At 44.1% G+C, this 24979-nt stretch overlaps 2 protein-coding genes across 14 annotated transcripts in view; one reads left to right on the forward strand and one right to left on the reverse strand.

Annotated features, from left to right (window-relative positions):
• gas7b (growth arrest-specific 7b) overlaps window positions 1-14016 on the forward strand; it is a 418502-nt gene extending 404486 nt beyond the window's left edge. For all 6 annotated transcript variants that reach the window (XM_078570742.1, XM_078570743.1, XM_078570747.1 and 3 more), the window contains 2 exons: window positions 3002-3100; window positions 11048-14016. In XM_078570742.1, the coding sequence (XP_078426868.1) occupies window positions 3002-3100; window positions 11048-11161 (213 nt within the window). In that variant the 3' untranslated portion in view covers window positions 11162-14016. The remainder of the gene's footprint in view (window positions 1-3001; window positions 3101-11047) is intronic.
• Window positions 14017-15632: 1616 nt separating this feature from the next.
• LOC144699643 (putative uncharacterized protein MYH16) overlaps window positions 15633-24979 on the reverse strand; it is a 298882-nt gene continuing 289535 nt past the window's right edge. For all 8 annotated transcript variants that reach the window (XM_078570735.1, XM_078570736.1, XM_078570734.1 and 5 more), the window contains one exon: window positions 15633-16311. In XM_078570735.1, coding sequence (XP_078426861.1) covers window positions 16165-16311 — 147 coding nt within the window. In that variant the 3' untranslated portion in view covers window positions 15633-16164. The remainder of the gene's footprint in view (window positions 16312-24979) is intronic.

The following is a 24979-nucleotide window of genomic DNA, read 5'->3' on the forward strand; positions in this document are numbered from 1 at the left end:
GATTCGAACCCAGGTCCCCAGAGCATTACCCTGATCCTCTAGAATATTAGACCTGTGACAATACCCCCTATGCCACCACCTCCCGACGAGGGGAGGTGTAAGGATTTTCAAGAAACGGTCATGGCCTTTTGATTCAACATGCCGATCAAACCACCTCTTTAGAAAATTCCTCAACCCTTCTCTTCAGGAATGCTAATTATCTCTTCGCCCCATTATTATTGTAAGCCTCAGTGGCCTTCTTGGCAATTTACTCCAGAGCTCTGTTACTCTTTGTGCGAAAAATATCCACTGACTTCCTTTCTTATCCCTGATTCCTTCATTTTGAATCCGTGACTCATGATACTTAATCGAACAATATTTTATTTATTGAGCAGAAAGGATGTTACTCAATGCGTTTTTCTTGAGAGGATTCGCAAACCTGCAGCCTAAAGTGTCTAATCCCTGAGAAAAGTGCTTGGATTTCAACTAGATTTCCTATTTCAGTCAGTCAGCGCTGCACTTGGAGTGCTGCACTTGTTGGAGGTGCTGTCTTTAGGATCACTTAAACCAAGGCCCCTTGGGTAGACCTAAAAGATTCCATGCATTATTTTGAAGAAGAATATGAGGCTTTTCCAAATATTATGGTTAATATTTATTACTCAACCGAAGTCACTTAAAAAAATTCTAGTCATTACATCATTGCTGTTTGTGGGATTGCACAATATGGATGCTGTGTTTCCTACGTTACAACAGTGACTACATTTCAAAATGTACTCTAGGACATTCTTGAGGTTGTGAAAGTTGCTTTATAAGACTGTGTGGTGCACAGATACAATAGTTTTTTTTTATTTTTCATGGGATGTGGACATCACTGGCAAAGCCAGCATCTATTTCCCATCCCTAATTGCCCTTGAACAGAGTGGCTTACTAGGCAAATTTCAGAGGGTCTGGAGTCACATGTAGGCCAGACTGGGTAAGGATGGCAGATTTCCTTCCCCAAAGGACGTTAGTGAACTAGATGGGTTTTTACGACAAGTGATGATAGTTTCACAGTCATCATTACTGAGACTAGCTTTATAATTCCAGATATTTTTATTAATTGAATTTAAATTCCACCAGCTGCCATGGTGGGATTTGAACTCGCCTCCCTATAGCATTAGCCTGGGCCTCTGGATTACTAGTCCAGTGACATTACCACTACACTACCATCTTCCTCTGATGGGTACAACATTCTTCTGCTATCTGGCCAACCTATCCTGTTGCATCCAGCTTTAACTGTTCACTTTCCAGCCATGTACCACAGGTATTTGGTGATCCAGTTTTGGGCACAAGGTAGTGGTCGCGTTAAAAGAATCAGTTTTATCAGTTCCTGTTTTGATGTGTTCAGGAGGGTAGCTAACGGTGTGAGTTTCACATCTGTTTCCTGTTAGGAAAGTGGTGAACTCACAAAGCAGATCCTGTGGAGGCTGGAAATGCTACACCAGTAATAAATTAAACCTGTGTTTATCGTTCTTGCACTGGTTGAACACACTCCGCTTTAACAAGGGGATGTGCCAGACAGGCCTTCTAGGATCAGCATTGTTCTGCCAGAGTGTTAACAAGTGGCTTTGCATCCATCAGAATCTGTTGTTTATTTCTAGCTGTGGGAATAGACTGTCACCATATATACACCATAACCTGGACATAACCTCCCTAGCCTCTGAGAAAGGAAAATGGCAAATGCATCAAAGATACACTGTTGTCACAAGACAGAGTGTCGTGAAATAATAGTGATAACAGCTCTCCGGTTTTGAATTGGTCATTTTATTTTATGAGGCGTTTGTTTGGAAATTTATCAGGTGTAAGCCAGGCATTAAAGAGGGTAATTTTAACCTACCCCACTGGGCCGGAAGCTGATGAGATTGGGCTGCTTTGGTTTTACACCCAGTCAGTTTTTACCCTCCCTGGACTTCAATGGGGATTTAAAGTGAGTAACCAGCCCTGGTCCTATCAGCTTCTCGCTGGGTGGGTTAGGTTAGAATTGGCAATTCTCCAAAACGTAACTAAGCAAGGTTGGCCAAGTTTTTAATGAAATATCATCACAACGAAGGCATCAAGATGCGGGCTGTGATTCTACCTGCCTTTAATTGCTCATTGTTCAGTTCAACATTAACAAAGCTTGGCAACCCTGATAGTGAACCTGTGACCCACCCCCTGCCCCCAAACCCCATGTGTCACTGACCTCAACTGTAGCAGTTGGAGCTTTTCTCACAAGGAGGAAAGGGTCAACAGGTGACTCACCCCCCCAATTCCCCCGACATTCGCGTGACCTTTTTAAATACCTCTTTCTAAATGAATAAATATGAGAATGGGTTATAATGCAGCGATACAAACAATATCAAGGACCAGGATCTCGTGGATTTACCAATGAGAGTCACCGGGAGCACAAAATGAAGTGGTAACATTATACTGAGTGTCAACAGCCAATAGATTTCCCAGAGTGTAATACTAGCTCCAGAAACATTTTTACCCAGCGAATGGTTAGGAACATAGAAGTTAGAACGGAGAACTGACCACCGCAGGGAGTAGTTGATATGAAGGGGAAGCTAGATGAGTACATGAGGGATAAAGGAACACAACCACATGCTACTAGGATTAAATGGGAAGTGCCACGTACAGAGCATTAAAACACTGTCACAGAGCAGTTGGGCCAAATAGCCTGTTTGTGTGCTGTAAGTTCCGTGTAACAACCTTAATGTACTAACTGTTGGCTAACTCTGCAATTGAAATTCTCACTAGGCATGCCTACTGTTACAACTGGCTACACTTTTTGCTGGATTATGGTGCACGGGCTGATCTCGAACGCTGAAAGAACTGAGCATGTTGCATCATTTCCATTTCGCAAAGGCAATTACAAAGCTTTGGGTCAAACCAGTCGCTCCAATGGACAGGGGCCACGTTAAATCTGAATAAGTCAACAGAAACTTGCAAGTATTAAGGATGCTCATGTCGCTAATATTTCTGTTTATTTTTAATTGTTCAGGAGCTCGAGAGACTGGAGGTTGAAAGGATCGAAATGATTCGGCAGCACCTCTGTCAGTACACACAACTTCGTCATGAGACGGACATGTTCAACCAAAGTGTAAGAAAACATTGCTCCTACGGAACCACTGGAGAACATCCACACACTAAAAAAGCTGCTGTCTCTACATCTACAATTGTTTTGGAAACTTAAGATGGGGGTCACATTTGTAGGAAAGCTTTTATTACAAAGTTTCACATAGTTTTAAAATGTGTTGGCAACATAGAAACAGGAAAGTACTGAACTGGAATGGTCCAACTCACTAGTTCTAATAATTTGTGCTCTTCAATTGCCCACATCCTCAAATAGCTCTACAAGTCTCTGTCTGTGCTATTTGCTTCCACTGATGTCTTGGATGATCTTATTTTAATGTAATCTTTTAAAGAAAAACCCTCCTCCTTGTTGATTTCCCCTAGTGTGAATTTCAAAATGATCCAAATAAGTTTCCCACACGCCTTCCTCTCATTATTTCCAGCATTTGAAGCATTTGTTTTTAAATGTTGCACATTGGCATCCCTAGGAGTTGGTTGCTTGGGTTAATTTTCTGCCATCTTTAATTATCTTGTCAGCAATACAGAGTAACTAGCTTATTACTGGCCTGATTTGGCAAAGCCCAAGCTGTTTCCAATAGCAACGCTTCCTTTATAATGCAGTGGCAGGAGTCCAAAGTAAGAGAGTGCAGAAGGTAGAATAACAGCCCTTTACAATGATAGGTCCTCTTATTTGTCTGCTGGTAGCCATCTAATCAGTGATAAAAGGTTTTGGAAAAAAAGGTTGCGTAGGCCCAATTTCTCATTGACATTTGATCTAGTCAACAAATTGGACATTAGCCTGCTAAATTAATTATCAAGGGTACAGAACTGTTTATTTGCTCAGCGATGCTTTGAAAAAGGTCATTGAGATTTGTTTAATTGCCTTTTCAGCAGTGCTCGAGTTCACTGCACCCAGGGCTCCCGCTGCCATGCAGTTACAAGTAGCTCACCAGCTTTATATTGCATGTTTTGCAAATGCCTAACTGGATAGTTTCATTTTACATGCGTTCAAGCTGTCTGCAGTAACTTAGTTTAGTCTCTGGAGTCAATCCCACACAGATAGATGTTAGATCTATATCTGGCCATCACCATTTGGGTGTCAGTTTTCTGAAACTGCTTTGCTGTCCGACAAGTGTTGAAGCATTTTGATTTTTCCCTTTGCAGCTGTCAAACTTAAGTGCAGCAGGTGGCTCCTTGGATTAGGGCCTGTTTATTTCAGTGTGTAAGATTCTTCAGTGGAGAGCAACATTTAGATGCAGTCAAAAATAGGATTGCAGGATGCAAAAAAAAAAAATTATTCAACACTTTGTACGTCACGGGGTACGTATTCCAACTAACTCCACTAAGTGCACTGGACGGGTGCAGGGGGAATCAGAAGACTGGACGAGTAACTCTGAGACATGGTTTGCACCCGATTCCCCTCACTGGGCCATTCTAGGCTTGACAGGGTAGATGCTGAGGGGTTGTTTCCCCTTGTGGAAGAGTCTACGACCAGCGGGCATAATCTTGGAGTAAGGGGTCGCCCATTAAAACAGAGAGGAGGAAGAATTTCTTCTGAGGGTGGTTAATCTGTGGAATTCTTTACCGCAGAGGGCTGTAGAAGCTGGGTCGTTAAGTATATTCAAGATGACAATAGACAGATTTTTAATCAGTAAGGGAATCAAGAGTCATGGGGAAAAGGGCAAGAAAGTGGAGTTGAGGATCGTCAGATCAACCATGATCTCACTGAATGGTGGAGCAGACTTGATGGGCCGAATGGCCAACTTCTGCTCCTTTATCTTATGGTCTGATGGTCTGATCATCTGCCTTTTGTGTACGAGAACACTTTATCATATCAACTCTTGGTATCGGTGTAAATTGGAAGATATTGGATCAACTGTGCACTATACACATCTCTCCTCGTTTTCATTTCAAGCAGGAGAGAAGTATAATTGTGACTGATCTGGTAGCATCAGTTCTAAACCATCACCAAGGTAGAAATAATTCTCATTTTGTGCAGTTGCTTCACTGAGGACCCAGAATACATGCAAAAAAACTTTGGAAAGTATCTGGTGCAAAATCCAGGATTGTTCCCTCTATGTTCTAACTTTTATAATTAGAATTTCAATTTTTTTATAACTATGGTTATTAAAGATTTAAATAAAGATAATCAATTTTTAAATTGTAAACACAGGTATTTTAGATAAATGTTTGGGGACAATTTTTATTTATCAAACAGCAAGTGACTTTTTTAAAGCCCCAAAAACAGCCATCATTTTATGCTAAGTCACCAGGGAAGAGACCGTAAGTGAAGCATCTACAAGAATTGAAGCAGAACAGGAACTGAACTGAAAATGGCATAGTGAAGGGCTGTTCTCAATGAGCTATCTTCCACCCTCCATAAATTTGTACTTAACCAAAACTTTGTTACCCACTTCCCAACATGCACCATGTGCCATTAACCCCTCACCCCTGTGTTCACTGACTTGTGTTGCCTCTCAGTCTGGCATGGTATCACTTATAAAATTCTCATCCTTATTTTCAAGTCCCTCCATGACCTTACCCCTCCCTACCTCTGTAATCCCGTGCAGCCCCTCAATGGCCTGGGATCTGTCTGCCCCTCCATACCCTTTTACCCTTCCCTGATTTTAATTATTCCACCATTGGTAGCCATACTTTCTGCCCTAAGGTCTGAAATTCCCTTCCTAAACCTCCTACCTTGTTTCCCTCTTTTGAAACACTACTGCGAAAATGCCTCTTTGGCCAAGCTTTTGGTCATCTGTTTTACTATCTACATAAATGCAAGTTGTTTTTGAGCCTTGGCTTATTCTAGGTTAGTATGCTGAATGAACAAATGTGATGGCTGCAGGCAACTGATGCAGGAAGCAGCACTAGGAGTTTAATCAGTGCCTGACAGTGTCTAACTTCGCCACATTTCACCAAGGACAGAACAACCACTGAGATAAAAACAAAAAACTACTGCGGATGCTGGAAATCCAAAACAAAAACAGAATTACCTGGAAAAACTCAGCAGGTTTGGCAGCATCGGCGGAGAAGAAAAGAGTTGACGTTTCGAGTCCTCATGACCCTTTGAAGGGTCATGAGGACTCGAAACGTCAACTCTTTTCTTCTCTGCCGATGCTGCCAGACCTGCTGAGTTTTTCCAGGTAATTCTGATTTTGTTACAGAACAACCACTGATGGCATTCACATGGCCATCCAGTCAGTGTGTTCCCACTCCTTCTTTTCATTTGCACAGGCTTCTGTTCACCAATACACACTCTGCCTCCTCAGCTCACTTACCTTGGCATATGTGCTACTACTTACTTCATTAAGCAATGATGCACCTTTTTGTGTTGTTATATTAGTCTGGACCACTGGCAGCTTTATGAGGCCTACAGTATAAAAACAAAACAGCAGCTAGTTGCATTTCCAGACAGTGTGTGTGATATCTGTGTGGTTGTGTGCATGGCTCTGTGGAGTGTATGAGAAGCTGAGTCATGAGTGCAGAGTGGCATTAGCTTGTGTGAGGTTCACTGCTTCACCAGTTGGGGGGGGGGTCTTGTGGCTCAGTGGGTAGTGCCCCTGCCTCTGAACCAGAAGCTCCAGGTTCAAGTCCCACTCCAGGACTTGTTGGCCACAGAAGGAGCATTCATGACGTGGATGAACAAGTTGATAATCAGTCTGTTAATCTTTCTAACCCTTCCCAATTAATCCCCAAAGGGAAAAATGTGTATGTGGAAGATACAAACCAGCACTGCTTCACACTTCTTTAATTCCTTTTACACTCTCATGTGTCAGATTGTCCAGGGTGACCTCCTTTCAAGGAACTTGAGGATTTGAGTGTTCTCCAGTCTGTTCCTTGTACTATGCAGAGACATATTCCAAGTTAAAGGACACATGTAAGGACAGACATGTGCACATTCTGTAGGTCATTAGTAATTGATCATAATTTTGTTAGAATGGTTTGATGTGTGGAGTATGGGAGGACAGGAGTATAGTAAGGCTTTCAGTTCAAAGCTGCTGCCTCAATGTGTGACCTGCTGACATTTGGGTATAAATAGGACTTCAGAAAATAAATTGTGTGAGGGTTTGGCATAGGTGAGCAGGAAACTGTAAACATTTTATTGCACGCAATGTGCCTATATTATGATGCTGAGTAGTTTTACCTTGTCATATGGAGGGAACGAGTGCTGCTGGGTGAGAAATTGGAGGGTTTGAACCCTGCCCCACACAGACCTGGCAACCTCTGAATTCTGGATTGGCTTCCAGGAGTGAGTGTGGGTGGCATCCCTTGTGGAAGCACATAAAATCCTTCTACTATATAGAACTAGCAACAATATTGGCTGGTGTAAAGATGGTTATGGCCAGGGGAGACACTTTCACAGATTGCCTGACTGTTAATCAGCCTCAGAATCCTTCCATCATTTCAAACATTCTCCGCCAAGGAAACTAATGTGAAAGTGTAAAAAAAAAATGGTGGGAATCTTTTCATATTCATTAAAATGTGCTGTCATTTCCCACATCTATTCTCAAGTTTTGCAAGTATTGCCAGGCCTAGCTGCTCCAGACAGACATGGTGCACAGCTGTCACCTGGAAACTGTCCACACACATTGTCCACCTTGTCCGCTATCAAATAGCTGTCAGGGGGAGGGCAGTTGAACATTTACTTGCCCACAGATTTGACTACAGATTGTGTTTGCCTTAATTTTGTATTAAGTTTGATAAGTACAATGCAAGGTTTTCCAATGCTGCTGCTTTTAATGCAGCTAAAGCTGCTAAAGCAAGTTCTGAATATGTGACCACTTGCCTTTAAGTTAACTGCATCTCCAATTTTCCATGGGCTTCTGAAAGGGCATTTTAAGGTTCTTTAAGCAGAATTCACCTCCCTCCCTCAAAATACCACCATGAGCTGGGCTCCTTGCATAGAGTGAGATTCTTGCAAGGGGCTCCGAATTTTTATTTAAATGACTGACCTCACTACATTCAGCAAGACTAGTCTTAAAAAAATGCATTCTGTGCTATGATTCATCTGTGCTATTATTGGCTTCGATAGGTTTTCATTAGCAACAAATAGCGTTCCCATATTTGTATCCAACGCTTCCAACCACAGTACCAGAGGTTGTCCTCTGCAGAATAACTCTCTACTTCCTCTGCCTCATTCTTTGAATTAAGCGGCCCTACATGCAATAAGCACAAATCCATCAGAAGACTTGTCCCTTTAAGCGAAGAACTAATAGACTCTCCTTCGTATGACATACAAAATGTGCCTATCTTGGACCAGTGGGGATTGTGGAAAAAACAGAGTATAAGAAAGATTAAAGGTTAAAGGATTATTATCCTTGTGGATATTCCTCAGGGAAAAACTTGCTACATTGGCTCTACTTCCCAGATGCTACAGGGCCCTGCAACTCCCAGGACTCATTTTGAACCCACATTTTAAATGTAAACTGGTTGGCCGTCCAAAACAGTTCATTTTTACTCTTTGAAAGAAGATTCTCTCACAGAGGAAACATCAACACAGGATCTGAAAAACTGTGAGGATAAGTATACAAATTCTTAACCAGTGGGAAGACAGTCCATCCACATGTAAAACTTGGGGCATTCTTGAGCCTGGCACAATACTTTTGAAAATGTGCATTTGTGTTTAAGGCAGAGCGACCCATCTTGCTAGAGATTGTAGAGGATATTTAATGATGGACGTAGACAGTTGTGGAGCACTGTCCCTCTGTTCCAGATGTAGCCTACTCTGTACATTACCACCTTTAACTTTGTTCACACCTGAATCATGGTCTTTTATGATCTGAAACTGCCTTGATGCATGTTGAACTACAGTCTGGACTGAATGGGAGGCTCCCTCTGTTTACTAAGAGGCCTAACTAACGCCTTTGTGGCGTCCTCCTGAGAGGGTACTTGGGTGAGTCAATTTTCCAGATCTTTCCGATGTGTATGGGAGCAGCCATTAAGAGAAAATGTTATTTCAGGCCGAGGCATTAATAATATTTCCCTTTTCTGAACTGTAGATAAAACTTCCTGCTGCCCTTGTTTCAGGGTTTATGGAATTAGTGTTTTCAAAAAAAAAGATCACACCCAGCCTCCTAGAAGGGTGCCAAATTTCTCAGTACTTTTGCCCAGTGCACTGCTATCAGGTACTGGGATTATCACGATATGAAAATCTTTTTCAAAGTGTTTGGATATTAACTCATTAATGCTAAACAAACTTCGGATTATGTTGGTCCAATTTTGTTTTTTGCAGTTCCAAGTTAGCTTTTATTCCAGTGAAATGATGCAGCATCCTTTTTTAAATTTAACCTGATAATGTTGACATCACCATTTTGGTAAAGAACTGAAGGTCTAACAGCTCAGCTTAGCCACTGATTTGACTGACTGCCAATATTGGGGAAAGCCGTCTGTCCACAGTTTATGATGAAGACAATTGTTTAAACCAGCTGGCAAAACAAAATGTAAAGTTTAGTGGAAGCCTCAACCCGCAGGCCAAAGATTTTTTTAAAGAATCCTTTCACAGGATGTGGGCATCACTGGCTGGGCCAGCATTTATTGTCCATCCCTAATTGCCCTTGAGAAGGTGGTGGTGAGCCAGCTTCTTCAAACACTGCAGTCCGTAGGTACACCCACAGTGCTGTTAGGAAGGAAGTTCCGGGTTCTTGACCCAGCGACAGTGAAGGAGCGGCGATATATTTCCAAGTCAGGATGGTGTGTGGCTTGGAGGGGAACTTGCAGGTGGTGGTGGTGTTCCCATAGCACAACTTGTTCAGACTTCGCTCACTCCAATATTGGAATAATGAAAGGTGATCAATGCAGACAGTTAGAGAGGAAAATCAGTAAGTGATTACTCAAAGAATGAATGGGCAGATTTCTCACTCCCGGGTCCCGATTGCGATGAAATGCGGGTCGGAAACTGTATGTATGTCAAAAGTGAGACCCAGAGGGAGATTTGGGAGAAGACGACCATTCAAGTGGCCACTTCCGGGAGCCCCACTCAATTAAGTACATCGGGCGGGCCTTCTAAATATACAAGATGGAACATTTATTCTTAGGTATGAAATATCTACAGTATATTACCCTCCAAACGCACTGTTGTACACACAGTCTCTCCTCCTTACTTCATCTAAATCAATCCAAAGCGCATCCACTTTAACTCCTCTCTATCCTTTTGGCCGCAAAGCAGTGGAACTCCTTACCTCCTTCGATCTTCATTTCCTCCAACAACTTACAGGCTTTTCAAACACAAGCTCACCACCGCCTAACCGAACCTGTAGATTTATCTTCATCTTCTATCATTCTTTCTTCCAACTCTCCTACTTTTTTTTAAACTTTGACCGTGTTCTAGGTGACCAACAAAGGCAAAGATAGGCCAAGGCAGACCTGGGTGATGCATCAGGGGACGTTTTTTTAGTTCTGCATCCCTAATACGAAAGCAAAATACTGTTGGATGCTGGAAATCCAAAATAAAAACAGAAAATGCTGTAAATACTCAGCAGGTCAGGCAGCGTCTGTAGAGGGAGGAACAAAGTTGACATTTCAAGTCAAATATGGCTCCTCTCCAAACTGCAGTACTTTTATTTAACATTTTGGGTTGATGACCTTTTTTCAGAATGAAAGGTGAAAGGATCAAGAACGAGAGGGCACAGGGGATTTAAAATAATTGGCAAAAGAAGCAAAAGTGATATGAGAAAAAACTTCTTCCGCGCAGCGAGCGGTTAAGGTCTGGAATGCACTCCCTGAGAGTGTGGTAGAGGCAAGCTCAATTGAAGCATTCAAAAGAGAATTAGGCTGCACCCTGAACAGGAAGAATATGCAGGGTTAAGGGGAGAAGGAGGGAGGATGGCACTAAGGGAATGGCACATATGGAGAAGCCGGTACAGACATGATGGGCCGAATGGCCTCCTTCTGCACTGTAACAATTCTGTGAATGCTTGACATTTTGTAATGAAAGTCTAGCAGTGTTTCATACTTTGTTTTCCCTCCTTTCTAGACTATCGAACCAGTGGACAAGCTACTCCGGAAGGTTGACCCCAACAGTGACAGAGAATTATGGGTAAAAGAGCACAAGACAGGCCATATCCGGCCTGTGGACATGGAATTATAGAGAGCAAGCCCTTAGAGGCAATACATATTTTTTTCCACAGGCATTGACTGAGCAGTTAGTTGTTGCTGGTCTTCAGATGAATGGATTGAGTCAAGGAGATGAAAGTGCAATGAAAGTTACAGTACAAGCTCATAACCCAGTGCCTTTTGTGTTCATGGAACAAAAAAAATGTTTAAATATTTAGCCATCTGTGTCAACTTTAATAAGCAGTTTGTTTTTTGTGCTAATAGGAGTTTTCTTGCAGATCAAACTGCCTGTTCACCAGCAATGGTGGAAAAGCTTTCTTTTGCATGCTAAGCATGTATATATAAAGAGTGCTTCGGCTGTCATTGATTCCAACCCCGCTTCCCCCACACTCCTTACATTCCAACAAACAGTGCAATGTGGTTGTCCCCTGGATTGAATTGGGCACTTTCACATGAAAACCAGTTCCCACTTTGGTTACCGAGTAGAAACTTTCACCTCCTCACACACAAGTTAGCAAAGCAATATTTCTCATAGTTGACCACAATTGAGAGTTGTCGTACCTCAGAACCAAACTAGCCAGGATAGAAAAGCAGATGGGGGAAGGTTTCTAATAACTGCAAAATTCATATTCAGTATATTTTGAAGAAAGGTTTGAGGGTGTGCAATGTTACCATCACTTATTTGCTATAATCATTTTTATTTTCATGATTTTTGGAAGGAGCAATGAATGAGATTTGAATTCTAGGTCTGATTTTAGCTCTGTGTTTTGGGTGAGTTAAAATCGGGCCTCCTCTAGTTTCAGATCTCTGACTTTCAAGTTGATTTCCAAAAGGGCCGTTGGTAAGGTTAAAGACACCCAAAATAAATTCTTAATGGCGGAACTAAGGGACATCAGGTATTGAAGTTGTAAATTAACCATCCACTAAAGGGTAACCTTCCCCCTGTTCAGCCTGGAGTTCATGTCAGTAAGGTGATTGCTTCTTTTTACTGTTTGAGTGATTGGATAGCTTTCTGGATAAGTATCTGCCATCTCTTTTCTGTAACTCTTCTCTGTCCACTTCACCTTGCGCTTTAGATAAGTGTACAACCTACTGCTAGGCTGCTGTGAGTTGCACTGAGGTGTCTGGATCATCCTTCTATCTTGTGCCCCATTCATTTCTATGACTTTCCAGTCATGCTCATTCAATTCTCCTTGCATGGTGATATCTCAAATAAGTAATGCATACCTACGTACACTAATAACTGTTTTGAGGCAAGTTTGTTGAATATATGCTTTTTTTTTGCCCATATTAGCTTATAAAACCCTTTCTTCTGGATTCCAGGAGCTTAACCTTCAGCCCTTGGATGTCATGAGCAAGTGATTAGAGAAGGTTCTGGGTCCCATTTGGCCTCGCACTGTATTTATCAAATTGTTTGGGCTGATTCCATTCTAAAGTACATCTGTGCAGGTCAGTACATCACTGTAATGATGTCACCCATCGTTACAATATGATGCCCTGTTAAAATTATCCTAAAAAAAGTTTCATCTATAAACCAGCAAATGAATTTAGTACTTATGGACCAAAATACTGCAAGTCAACTCTCAAAACAATGAGAGTGTGGAAGTAGCTGAAAATGTTGTTATTTAGCTAGAGTTCTGTCAATGGCAGAAACTCTTCTGCTGCCAAAGGAATTTCACATGTAAATGGTCCAACCTTCAAAGCCATCACAACAAAATTGATATTTTCATTGGGTTTTGCAGCTCCTGTTCTATCCTGCTGAAGGCTTTATTTCATATCACAATCAAACTCACAGAGACACACAATTGTCCAATGTCAACTTAGAGGCCCCATCAAAATGACCACTAAAGCTGAAAGAGATAAGTGGTATGGAGCAATGATTTGTGTTTTTTGTGAAGTTGAAGTGACCCATTTAAAACTAAAGACTTTCAATAGACCCGGATTGAAGTGATAGGTACTTCATGGGGGTGGTGGTGGTGGGGGGGGCGGGGGGAATATGCCCCAAGCTGCTTTCCTGGCATGCCAACTGAAGTGTCAGGACATGGAGCTGACTAAAAAGTTGGAGCATGGAGAAATTATTCAGCGGTTTACTCTGGCCACTGCCTGAACCCTCTGAGAAAGGTGAGTTTACAAACCGGATGTGAGAAGCAAATTTCCTGTTGGAAATGTTAGTTGAGCTACTTTCAAACTCTCCAATGTAAATCAGTAAGATTTGCAACCTTTATAGATAGGTGAGATGCATTGTGAATGCCCTTATCGAATGAAAATCCAATCTTGCACACATTAATGTTTGTTAGCTTATGTAATGGGGGATCTGGCACTGCTGCTATTCTATGCTTTTCTTTAAATAATGCAAACTCCATTGAAGAATAATGCAATTAACAGTTTACAGGAAAATTACTTTGGAGCATTTTGTCAATCAGTGTATATTGGGGTGATAATAACACATCCACTTACAGCTTTATACATGAATGCTATTTGCATATCTTAAATGCCATTGGGTTTCATAAACCACTGACATTGTTATAATAGCACAGTTTCTCTGTATATACAATATTTTGAAATTCTACGATGTACTGTATAAGGGTTTCATAATGTTCCATAAAAACGCATCAATCATCAGAGGAGATAAGGTTTACAATCCAAGATGTTTTCGTGTGAAAGTATCCCAAAATGAATTTGACCAAGCTGTATTTGCAGCAATACTATGATTCCTATTTAACACTGTGTATGTTGCTTTGAATATTGTGCAAGTTGTAATACATGTTCTCTCTAGTTAAATTGATAGTTATTAAAACATTCACAGCATAAGTGCATTTTTTTTCATCAAAAAGCTGTAGCTGCTAAAACCTGAATGTTTTCCATATAATAAATGAAATCTTGTTGAAATATTGCACTTAAAGTGTGCTGCAGAAGATGCCTGCAGTATCTGTTTTAAATAGCTCTGGATCTTGTTACATACATGTGCGTTTCATGGTAATTTAAACTGCCAATGAAATCAAGTATCTTCAAATGTTACCAGCTACGCAGAGTGCTACCGCTGAAGGGAAAGATTTGTTTACTGAACTGCAGTACAATTCTGCAAATCAGCACACAGTCCTCCATCTTACCAGCAAAAACAAAATACATCAGTCGCTGGTGCGGCTAGTTGAGATTGAGCTTCAACCTTTGCCCCCTTCACAATGCATCTTGTTGGCACGAATGGGAACTAGACATTGTGAATTTCATTTACCAAGAGGAGTTGTGTGAAAATTTAATGGCAAAATGCTGACAAATTGCCAGAGCAATCAGAGATGGGGACATTTTAGAAATGGAGACATGAGACATCTGCACTTTAGGAAGGATGTGAAGGCATTGGAGAGAGTGCAGAAAAGATTCACGAGAATGGTTCAGGGATGAAGAACTTCAGTTATGAAGGTAAGTTGGAGAAGTTAGGACTGTTTTTCTTGGAGAAGAGGAGATTAGATAGAGATATTCAAAAACATGAGGGGTCTGGACAGAGTAGCTAGGGAGAAACTTCCCACTTGTGAAAGGATTGAGAATGAGAGAGATTTAAAGTAACTGATAAAAGAAGCAAAAGCGATATGAGAAAAAACTTCTTCAGGCAGCGAGTGGTTAAGGTTTGGAATGTGCTGCCCGAGAGTGTGGTGGAGGTAGGTTCAATCGAAGCATTCAAAAGGGAAATAGATCTGTTATCTGGGAAGGAAGAATGTGCAGGGTCACGGAGAGAATGATCTCCTTCTGCCCTGTAACAATTCTGAGAGTCTGCATTTCCTGACACTCCATTTGCCAACTTATGAGCTGAGATTTTAAATCATTCAAAACTCATCCACTTGAGTCAAAAACAGGACAATTAATAGACCCGGCTCTGGGTACTTCACAATGATTCCCTACAGTTGTTGCCCCTACTCCATAACACTTTATATATAACGCCACAGTACATGACCCTCGGGGACATAAAGTTGAGCCTTTGTTAGAGACTAGGTGCTCCTAATCTCCCAAAGGCACTGGCTGGCTGATGCCGAGGATATTTTCCCTCAGCTTTCAGTACTTACCCTACATGTCTTGCTCTATCTGTGAGCCAAGACAGTGAAAATTAACGATGGCTTGCATTAAAGGTGAGGACTGGTCATCATAACGCACGGCAGTAACTACATTACCAACAACAGCTGCTTCTTCCCTCCTCTAAAAGAAAATATTCCGTTCTAAGAAGATTATGTTGGTTTATTATATTTTAAAATGCATAGAATAATATATTCACAATCATCATGGATTACATGGAAGTTATAGGGTAAAATAAGGACTCGCTACAGAGAATTCCATCTGCAATTGCGGGTCTACTAAAAGCTGCATTATAGATTCAACCAAGCAGTCCACAATATATATATATATAATATATATTAAATATAATGCAATTCTCAGTGATACAAAAATGTGTTGGTTCAAAATTTCAACATTTTTACTGGTGTGGCTTTGAAACATGAATCATCACTTTGAGCTTGGCAGTCATTGAACGGAACTTTAATGACAAACTGGGAAAGCACAAACTAATCTCTGAAATGCTGAGTCAAAGCATGGCAAACTACAATCTGAATCTAGGATAGCTGACCATGTTTAACCATATAATATTGTTAAAACGATCCGACTGATTAAGTAAACTCTTAAGTTATTGAACCATTTGTTTGGGTGCTATCAAAGATGTGGAAGAATGCCTAATCTCATTGGTACCATGCAACAGTATCCATGACCCACTGCTGCCAACTAACTGATCTCCCAAGCAAGCACAATGCATATAGTCACATTGAACACACGCAATCAAATGAGGAAAATACATTTTTAAAAATGGGATGAAATGCCACTTGGTAAGACAGTTTATCTGATGCTCCTACCAGTCTGGATGTCCATTTACAATACGCAGCAAAGGCATCAGGCTGTCCACATCATTTTGTTTTACGTCGCCCCCAGTGCTGCCTTTTTCCCTGTGTGGTTTTTCCCAGGAACAGTTAGTGCACGAGATGTGGCCTTTTCTTCTACGTGTCATTCTACAATCAGTTTCTTCAGAGAATTCAGGTAAGTGGGGATGAGAGAGGTGGAATCATCATCATTCAGGATCTTCTCGCCTCGTCCTTCTGACCCAGTTGAGCTAGGGGATCTGACTAAGGTGGCAAAGGGGGAATTGTAACCCTGAGGATTAAGACAGAGAGTCAGAAAATTAGTTTGGCTGCACCTTGTGTGCGTTTTAATGTATATCTGTGATGTTTTCCAGATTTACAGGATAATTTAATCTGGCAATGTAACAGACAAATTGTGCAAGAACTGTTCTCTCATAAATGTTAAATTTAGTACATTGATTAAAAAATTGTGCAGCCTAAGTATACAAAAATGGGATTTTATAAAAAGGAGACTTCAACCTGGGAGCGATCACTGACTTATCATGTCCAATGTCTGGACAATCCGGTGAAGCAATTAGCAAAAGCAAATAGCATGTTGATAAATATAGCCAGGGCAGGGCAGTATTACCCTGCAGACATTACCCAAAGGCTTTTACAATGTCTTTACTTGGACAAAAATGCACCAAAAATGGAACCAAGCAACAAGACTGATCTCAAATCTAATGAGAAGAAAACAGAATAAAAGATGAGAGAAGCTTAATTGCCTTCATCTAAATGGAAAAGAGTACAAAGTAATGGGTGGAATCGTTCCAGATTTGTACTAAGTATGGGAGCGGGAGTGAAAAACACCATTTTACCTGCTGGACACAATGGCAAGATTTCACGCCATATTGTCCCCTTCCTGGCCTCATAAATAATGCATTCATGGGAAAACACGCCAGATCATGGTGGGTGGGCTCAGATTTGCCTACCATGCCTTGACCTCAGTGCTTCTTCACTCTGGCCACCATATTTAAAGCGCATCAAAACGCAGCCTACTTCGTGTCTACAGACCAGGACTGCTCCAGGCTACAGATGGCCCTGAAAGCAAATGTGACAGCAGCAGTGACACTTCTCTGGGGTACCTGCTGGACACAGTGGAAGGCCACTGCAATGTTCTCTACCCCCGCTCTGGCTGCAGGAGGTCCACCAGTGTCACCAATCCAGCCTGGGAGGTGGTAGCAGTGGTGGTCAGTGCCACCAGACCACAGCGGAGGTCAGCCATCCAGTGCAGGAAGAGGATGAATGATCTCATCTGTTCCACCAGGGTAAGTCAACCAACTCATCACTCTCAACTCTCACACTCACAAACCCATCACACATCCACAGGGATCTCACATCTCAAGAGACATCACCACTAACTCTCACACACCCCCTCACATCTCCGTCAGGCTCATATCCTCTGGAGCTCCTGCCCATGGCTCCCCTCACCACACAGATATTCCACACAGTGCCATGTGTCCTGTTCACACTCCCATCTGCTTTCATACAGGAGAAGCTGGCTCACAGCAGCAGGGAGAGGCTGACATTAGGGCCCTCACACTGTGAGGAGTGTGCCACCTCCACTGGCGAGGACATGGACTGTGCCTGCGGTAACGGTAAGGTCAGCGGCAAACACTGACATGAGGATCCTGCACAACATCATCCCCCTCTCAGCGCAACTGAGTGCTCTCTCTCCTGATTTTGATTCTGCTGTCAAGCACTATTTATCTCTACTTTGATTCATAGGGAGCTCTGTCAAGTGACCAACACCCTCAGCCAGCCAATCCCCCAGCTCCATCCAGGTCCTCACCTCCAGCCAAGAGGACACCTCCTCCACCGAAGAGCTGGAAGACCCGTCACAGCGCTTACCCACACCCTCCACCAGCGCAGAGAGACACACCTCAGTGGGACCTAGATCTAGAGCAGACTCAGGATCACAATCTAGTGGTCATCACATGGACATGTGTTGGCGGCAGCAGGAGGCAGGTTCAGCCGAGCTCCCTGACACTCAGAGGACTGTTGGGGGAGAGGCACCTGGATGACGAATCTCTGGATTCAGCCTTCCAACTCATTGTGGAGAGTCAGTAGAAGGCAGGGGAACACACGCAGCGCTGTGACAGGCCGAGTCAGAGGAGTGCGTCCGCCTGCACTCTCATGAAGTGCTGCCCGCATGTGTGTGTATGGAGGAGGTCTCATGGGGAGGATGGCAGATGCCATAGAGACCCCGGTCCAGCAGAATGTGGAGATGTGCGCAGACCTGCACTCTGTCACGATCGCCGTGGGTGAGTTCCTTCAGTGGCAATGTGAGAGGGAAATGCAGCCCTTCAAAGCCCCCCAGGGGCTCCTTCCCCTGAAGGAGTGAGGCCAGAGCCCTTGGGCACCCAAAGGGATGAGGAGCAGCAGCTGGACACCCCTGGTCATCCATTCAGGAATCGCAGAGGTTGTCTGCTCCCTCAGTGCCCTTTGCCCGTGTCAACCTCATCCTCTATCACCACAGAGGGAGCAGCTGGCACACAGGTCAGCCAAAGCAAGACCGGGCCCCCAAGGCCTAAGTCATCAGAAGCAACAGGGCCAACATTGCACAGACTATCTCCACCCCTGCTACAGGTGTCAGGGCAGCAACTAGAAAAGCTAAAAAATTCTGATCACTGTTGGTTGCACAAGTGAACAATTTTGTCACTTTATAATCTGAAAATATATTCACTTTCACTGAATAATGTGCAATGTTGTCTTTCAGCTTCATCGACAGGCTTCATGAGCCCTCCCAATGCATCTCCTCCCACCACTTCAGCTACACGCAGCCAGACCACGCGTGATTCTGGAGGGAGAAGTGTGTGCGTGTGTGTGTGTGTGTGGGAGGGCCTTTCAGAGCCTCGTGCGAGCATTCTCCCACGCACATGGACCCTTCATCCATCACACTCACCTTACTGTCCAGAGCATTTTCAATGCTGCCTGCTGGGGTTTTTTTCACTTGTCAATCTGAGCTGACCGGAGCATCTCCGCCCACCCACTGACCACACTCCCATGCAGCACCTGTACCCGCCCAACACGAGGCTCCGCTCACTTTCAAATTCTGCGGCATGGTAGTTGTCAAGTTTCTCATTAGCTCCCCCATCCTTTTCCCTCCCCATGTCCACCACCCCCCATTACTGTGGACACCCCAGCATCACCTTCCCACCGTCACCTACCAACTCGAACCCTCGTCATTCCCGAATGTACAGGTGAATGTGCACATTCCATTCCATCCTGAAAATCCCACCCCATCCACATTGACTTCCCAACCACCCCCAGGGTCCGTGTCTGTCTCGAGTCCCGACCAACCATCCTAGCTGTCCCTTCTGCCATTACCAACGCACCCTCACCCTCCCATCCTACCGGCACCCTCTGCCCCCCTCACACTCACTATACCCTCCTACCACGCCCACCCTCAGTTCACTCCCCAGGAAGCAGTCATTGACTCCACAGACCCCTGCCCTGCATGCCCACCAAGACATCAGTCCCCTTTACTCCCTCCTCCCTGCGGACACCCATCCTATCTGAACTCCTTCCCCCCCCCCCCCCCGCTCCTCTGGACACCTCCCCCCTCCCCCCCACCCAAAAACTCCTTCCTGCCCCGGGACACCTATCCCTCTCTGAAGTCCATCCCCCCCCCGCCCCCGTCCTCCCAGGACACCTACCCCCCTCCAAACTCCCTCCCTTACACCTTCCTTTCCTCTTACACCTACCTCCCCACTTGCGTTCTCCCCCGTTACACCCTCCTTCCCCCTCCCAACCTCACCTCCCCCAAGAAACCTTCACCCCCCCGCAACCTCACCCCCGCCGACACCTTTGTCTCTCCTCTTCCCAACCTCCCTGCCCTCCCCCGCAGTACACCTTCTTCTTCCACTCACACCTAGACCTTCCTCTCCCATCCGTAGTAACCCATGGCCACGACCATAATGTTGCGAAGCAGGATGAAGCACCAATGGAGACCTCCCACCTTCTGAGAGCTGCTTCATGGCGGAGCCTTGTGCATGAGGATCCACCCACCACTCAATGCACATGTTCCTCCAGGGTCCGGTAGCTGTGGAGCTCCAATATCTTCTCTTCGCAAGGCCCTAACGCTCAGTCTCGACTTCCACATGTAACACTTACCCAGACGTGTTCTGGGTTGGCGTGTTTTCCTGCTGGTATAATGGTAAATCGGGCGGGGGGGAGGTGGAAAGGTTCCAGTGAGGCCTTACTTTGCATCCCATAACCAGGAAGCAAATCGTGTTCACGCCGGCCTCCAGCGGGATTAGTGTTCCGGCAGGGCGGACACCATCGGATAATCCCGCTGTGATTTCACACCAGCGTGAAACTGATTTCTGCCCCTCACACGGAATTCCCCCCCCCCTCCAATCTGCCATGACGCCCACTGCCAGCAGGGCCGGGCAATTCCACCCAATAAATGGTTAGGATGAGTAAGATAAGAAAAGTACCTCAGATTAAGCAACAAAATTGAACAAAGGATGTACATTTAATTGAGTAGAAACAGCTTCTAAACTGTTATTTGAATAAAGAAATTGTTTCTAATGTTTGGCCCAATACTCCAGATGAACTAAGTTTAGAAGGGAGCCGCTGTCCTGATGGGAAAGATGAGGTTCAATGGGTTGAATGTCCTTTACTCATCCTCTGAAAACTCACGTACACAGGCAGTCTGCCAAGGTCCGGGAGAGAGGAAACAGCTAGAGGCTGCAAGTCTCTACATTTCACCCGGTAGGAATGCAGCTGGGAGCTTGCGCTGGGATTGAAAAGACCAAATTTGTTTGGATCTGAAACAAGGCTGGAAGGTTTGCCTCGTTTATGTGTCAGAGGGAGGATCTCCAGGAAAAGCCCTCACCGTGAGAGACAGTTCTGGGGTTAAAAACTACCATATTGGGAAGGGAAAAGATCAGAAGTAAATCCTTGGTAGCTAAGAATCACTTTGGACTGGGCACAGGAAAATAGAAACCTAGTTAAGGAACAATGTAAAGTATAACTGTGAAGTGGAATTTTCAGTAGTGTTGAAAGTAAGTGGGGAAAGTTCTGTTCTTTAGCTCAAGGCATAAGTTGCCTAAACAAAATGTGGTTAATCATTTTGCTCCTCATTTGTTTGTTGCAGTAAAAGTCTTAAAACATGAAATCTCGTCATGTCTTCCTTTCAGCTATTAAGTGGAAATTTGGATTTCTTTTCCAAAGTTGGTCTTCACGGGGATTGTAACACTTTGAAGACAGCAATAACCTCCATGTTCTTTTACCTAGGTAAGGGCTAAAACACAGGTTTGAAAAGAGCAGGAGAGAAGTCAGTTTAAATGGAAAAGTGGCAGGTTGGGGTTTAAAAGCTCATTGAAGGATTGAAGGAAAATTTTGATATACCAGGGTCACGTTTCAAGTGGCTGCTCTCACTGACAGGAGCAGGCAGAGGAGGTTTGCTGCTCGCTAAATAAAAGCAGCTCGAGGCCTGCACTAGAGCTAAATTTCCTTCCATCCAGTTAACAAGTTGCTTGGTACTTTTGGAGCTGTCCACCAATCAGGTTGGGGTGGGGGGGAAGTGGTGAGTTTGTCAGACTCATGGGAGGGCCCAGCTGGGGTAAATACATTAAGGATGGTAAAAGGGCTGTGGAGGGTGGTGCACCAGGGCTTAAGTCGCCAATGGCCGGGATTTTACGGTCCCGCCGCAGACAATGGACGTTCGAATGCCTCGCGGCATTTTGTGGCCCCGCTCCCACCATGACAGGGCCGTAAAATTCTGCCCTATGTCTGTTCTCTTTAAGCATGGAGGCAGGAACAGGTAGCAAGTGTTGTGCTGCTGGTTTTCATTCACATTAGCCATAACGGATGAAAATTGGCCTCCCTGAGTTAACAAAAACTCTGTCAGTCTACAGCAGCCTCAGACAAAGAAAGGAGGAGAGCAAAATGGGAATGATTCATGCACGGGTTAATGAAGGGGTTGTCTTATAAGGAAAGGTTGAGCAAGTTGGACTTCCACTCGCTGGAGTTTAGAAGAACGAGGGGACCTTATTGAAACCTAAGGTTCTGAGGGGGGCTTGACAGGGTAGGAGCTGAGAGGATGTTTCCCCTCATGAGAGAATCTAGATCTCGGTGGCACAGTTACAAAATAAGGGGTCTCTCAGTTAAGATGGAGATGAGGAGGAGTTTCTTCTCTCAGAGGATCCTCAGTCTTTGGAATTCTCTTCCCCAGCGAGCAATGGATCATTGAATATATCCGAGGCTGAGTTAGGCAGGTTTTTGGTCAACAAAGGAGTCAAGGGTAATGGGAGACAGGCAGGAAAGTGGAGTTAAGGCCACAATCAGATCAACCATGGTCTTATTGACTGGCGGGGCAGACTCGAGGGGCTGAATGGCTGACTCCTATTTCTTAAGTTCTTATGGGTGACTTTAAAAAAGAGGGAACAAGTGTAATTTTGTTAATAAGGAGAAGAATGAGAATTTGATATTAATCCACTTAATAAAACCCCTTTTCTACAGCATGGCATTTTAAATGGTCACCTTAGCAATAACGGTCACGACAGCAGATGCTCAGCAACGAAGGGATTTTCGATAGTTGATGATCACCCCACCAACTAAAAACCCTTTACCCACACATTGAAACCTCAAATGTCAGGGAGCTTCACTCCACCTTGTGCTTGCTATCAGGTTGGATCCAAGCGCCAGATTCAGCCTGTGTTCACACTCTCGCTCCAGAATGTGGCCAAGTGTGAGAATGCCTTCTATCAGGGGCATGTGTGCTACACAGTGTGTCCTTCTCATGACTTGATCTTGCCCGAAGAACATGCAACTGTTCAGTCAAGAAGTGTTGGCAAAGACATTTCAGAGGCACCATCAGCTGGGCCTTGGCTCCGGAAGGGTTTTGGCATCATTCAAATATTGAACATGGCTGCTCTCTTGGAAAAGACCTCATACCTACCGAACACAGCACTGATAGCTGGGAGAGTGAACCAAACCTTGGAGTTTTGAAGTAGGCTGTCTGCTCCCAGTGATATGGTTATTTGTGAATCAGCAGATAATAGGTGTCATATATGATATCTCAGAAGCCTATGATCCAGATGTCTCTCTGCAGTTACTAAATCTCAGATTAGCTGTGCAGTAAGATGAAATTCAATTATCATTTGGCACTAACTAACTGTAAAGTTCCTGACCTTATAGGTCATGAGTAAGAGACACAGAGCAAGGCCCATATTCTTTTCACTGTATTAGGGCTTGTGAGAAGGTTATTATACATTAAAATCATTGATAATTTTAACATTATCTATAGGGTTCCTCCAAAGTAAATAAATGGAAAAACAGCAGAAAAAAGTGTCAGTAGGAATCTCACTCATGGCCCTTGTAGAAAGCAAATTCCGGGCGGTTGTGTACCTTTCCTCAGGGTCCAAATGCTGATGAACTTCCCTTTCATAATGGCTCAGAGTGGACAGAGGGAAAATTTATACAAAACACTGTGGCAGCCATCAGTGACAGCCATTAGCCACTTTTCAGCCCATTAGCACTGCACACACTGTGGAAGCTGTCAGCTAAGCCAAAAAGGGTCTTTTTTCCAATGTAGGTTTGAGGACATGGGTTCCCAAACAATGGGTCGCAATTTTTTGCGTGGGGTCATGGGATGAAATTTTGGGGTCGCAAGGGCCGAGACTGTAATAAAAGCAAAATACTGCGGATGCTGGAAATCTAGAACAAAAACAAAAATACCTGGAAAATCTCCGCAGGTCTGACAGCATCTGCGGAGAGGGATACAGTTGACGTTTCGAGTCCATATGATCCTACGGACTTGAAACGCCAACTGTATCCCTCTCTGCAGATGCTGTCAGACCTGCTGAGTTTTTCCAGGTATTTTTGTTTTTGTTCTGAGACTGTAATTGCAGCTGTGGAGCGGCCTAATGGAACTCTTACAACGGGCCACTTTGATAGAATGACAACTCCCCAGCGTGCTCTGTGACAAGAGACAACATCCGCTGGAGCCAGCCTCCATTTTGCTGCCTTGAGTTTGATCCAGAGAAGCGGCGGGAAGCTGGGTCGGGGAGGGAGGGAGGGAGGGAAGCAACGGGAGGCAGGGTTGGGGAGGGAGGGAGGGAGGGGAGGGAGGCAGGCAGCTGTGAGGTGGTGAATGGAAGAGTCAGCAAACAGGAGGAAGACTGCGAGCTTTGATATCACGCAGAGGAAGTCTCTCCCGGTCACTGGGGCTCAATTTGGGCAAAGTTCAGGTCCTTCAAAACAGTTTTGTAACTCCCCACCCCACCCCACTCCACCCCACTCTCCGAACTCCCCGCTACCCGGCCATCCTCACCACCCCCACCATCACTCTGGGTCACGTCAATTCACAAGCATTGAAATGGGGGGTCACGGCAGGAAAAAGTTTGGGAAACACTGTTCTAGGGCATGAAGAAATTAATGGTGCAACCTCTGAGCTACAAACACACACAGATATACAGGGGATAGACAGACACATGCAAACAGGCAGATTCGGAGAGGCAGACAAACAGCAAAGGTACAGACACACGGAATACATGGACTGACTTTAAGAGTTTCACTGAGGCCTGAAATTTCAGCTGAAGTTGGGCCTGCTGGTTGTGAGGCGTTCAGTTGCCAAGTTGGCGAATTCGGCTGCAGACTGGCCGGTGGCTGAGCTGAAAGCTACATGTAAAGGCTGATATTAGGTGTCCACTTGCTGTTGCCCCAGGTAAAGAACCAGAATGGATGAGCAATTTCCACTCGCACTGTGCTTCTCTACATTGAGGCAGGTTATTGTGGCGTGTTTTCAAACTTCTCCAAGCATTAAGCAGCTCGTATCTGATTCAATGGGAAAACCAGGTTTAGCACTGTGTCGGTTGGCTGTTAAAGAATTTGTCGCGTAAAAACAACATGCAAAACGAGTGGTAACTACACATCCATCATTCCTCATGTTATCTGATTAAAGAGATTCG

The sequence above is a fragment of the Cetorhinus maximus genome, chromosome 24 (assembly GCF_964194155.1).
Source record: "Cetorhinus maximus chromosome 24, sCetMax3.hap1.1, whole genome shotgun sequence".
Lineage (NCBI taxonomy): Eukaryota > Metazoa > Chordata > Chondrichthyes > Lamniformes > Cetorhinidae > Cetorhinus > Cetorhinus maximus.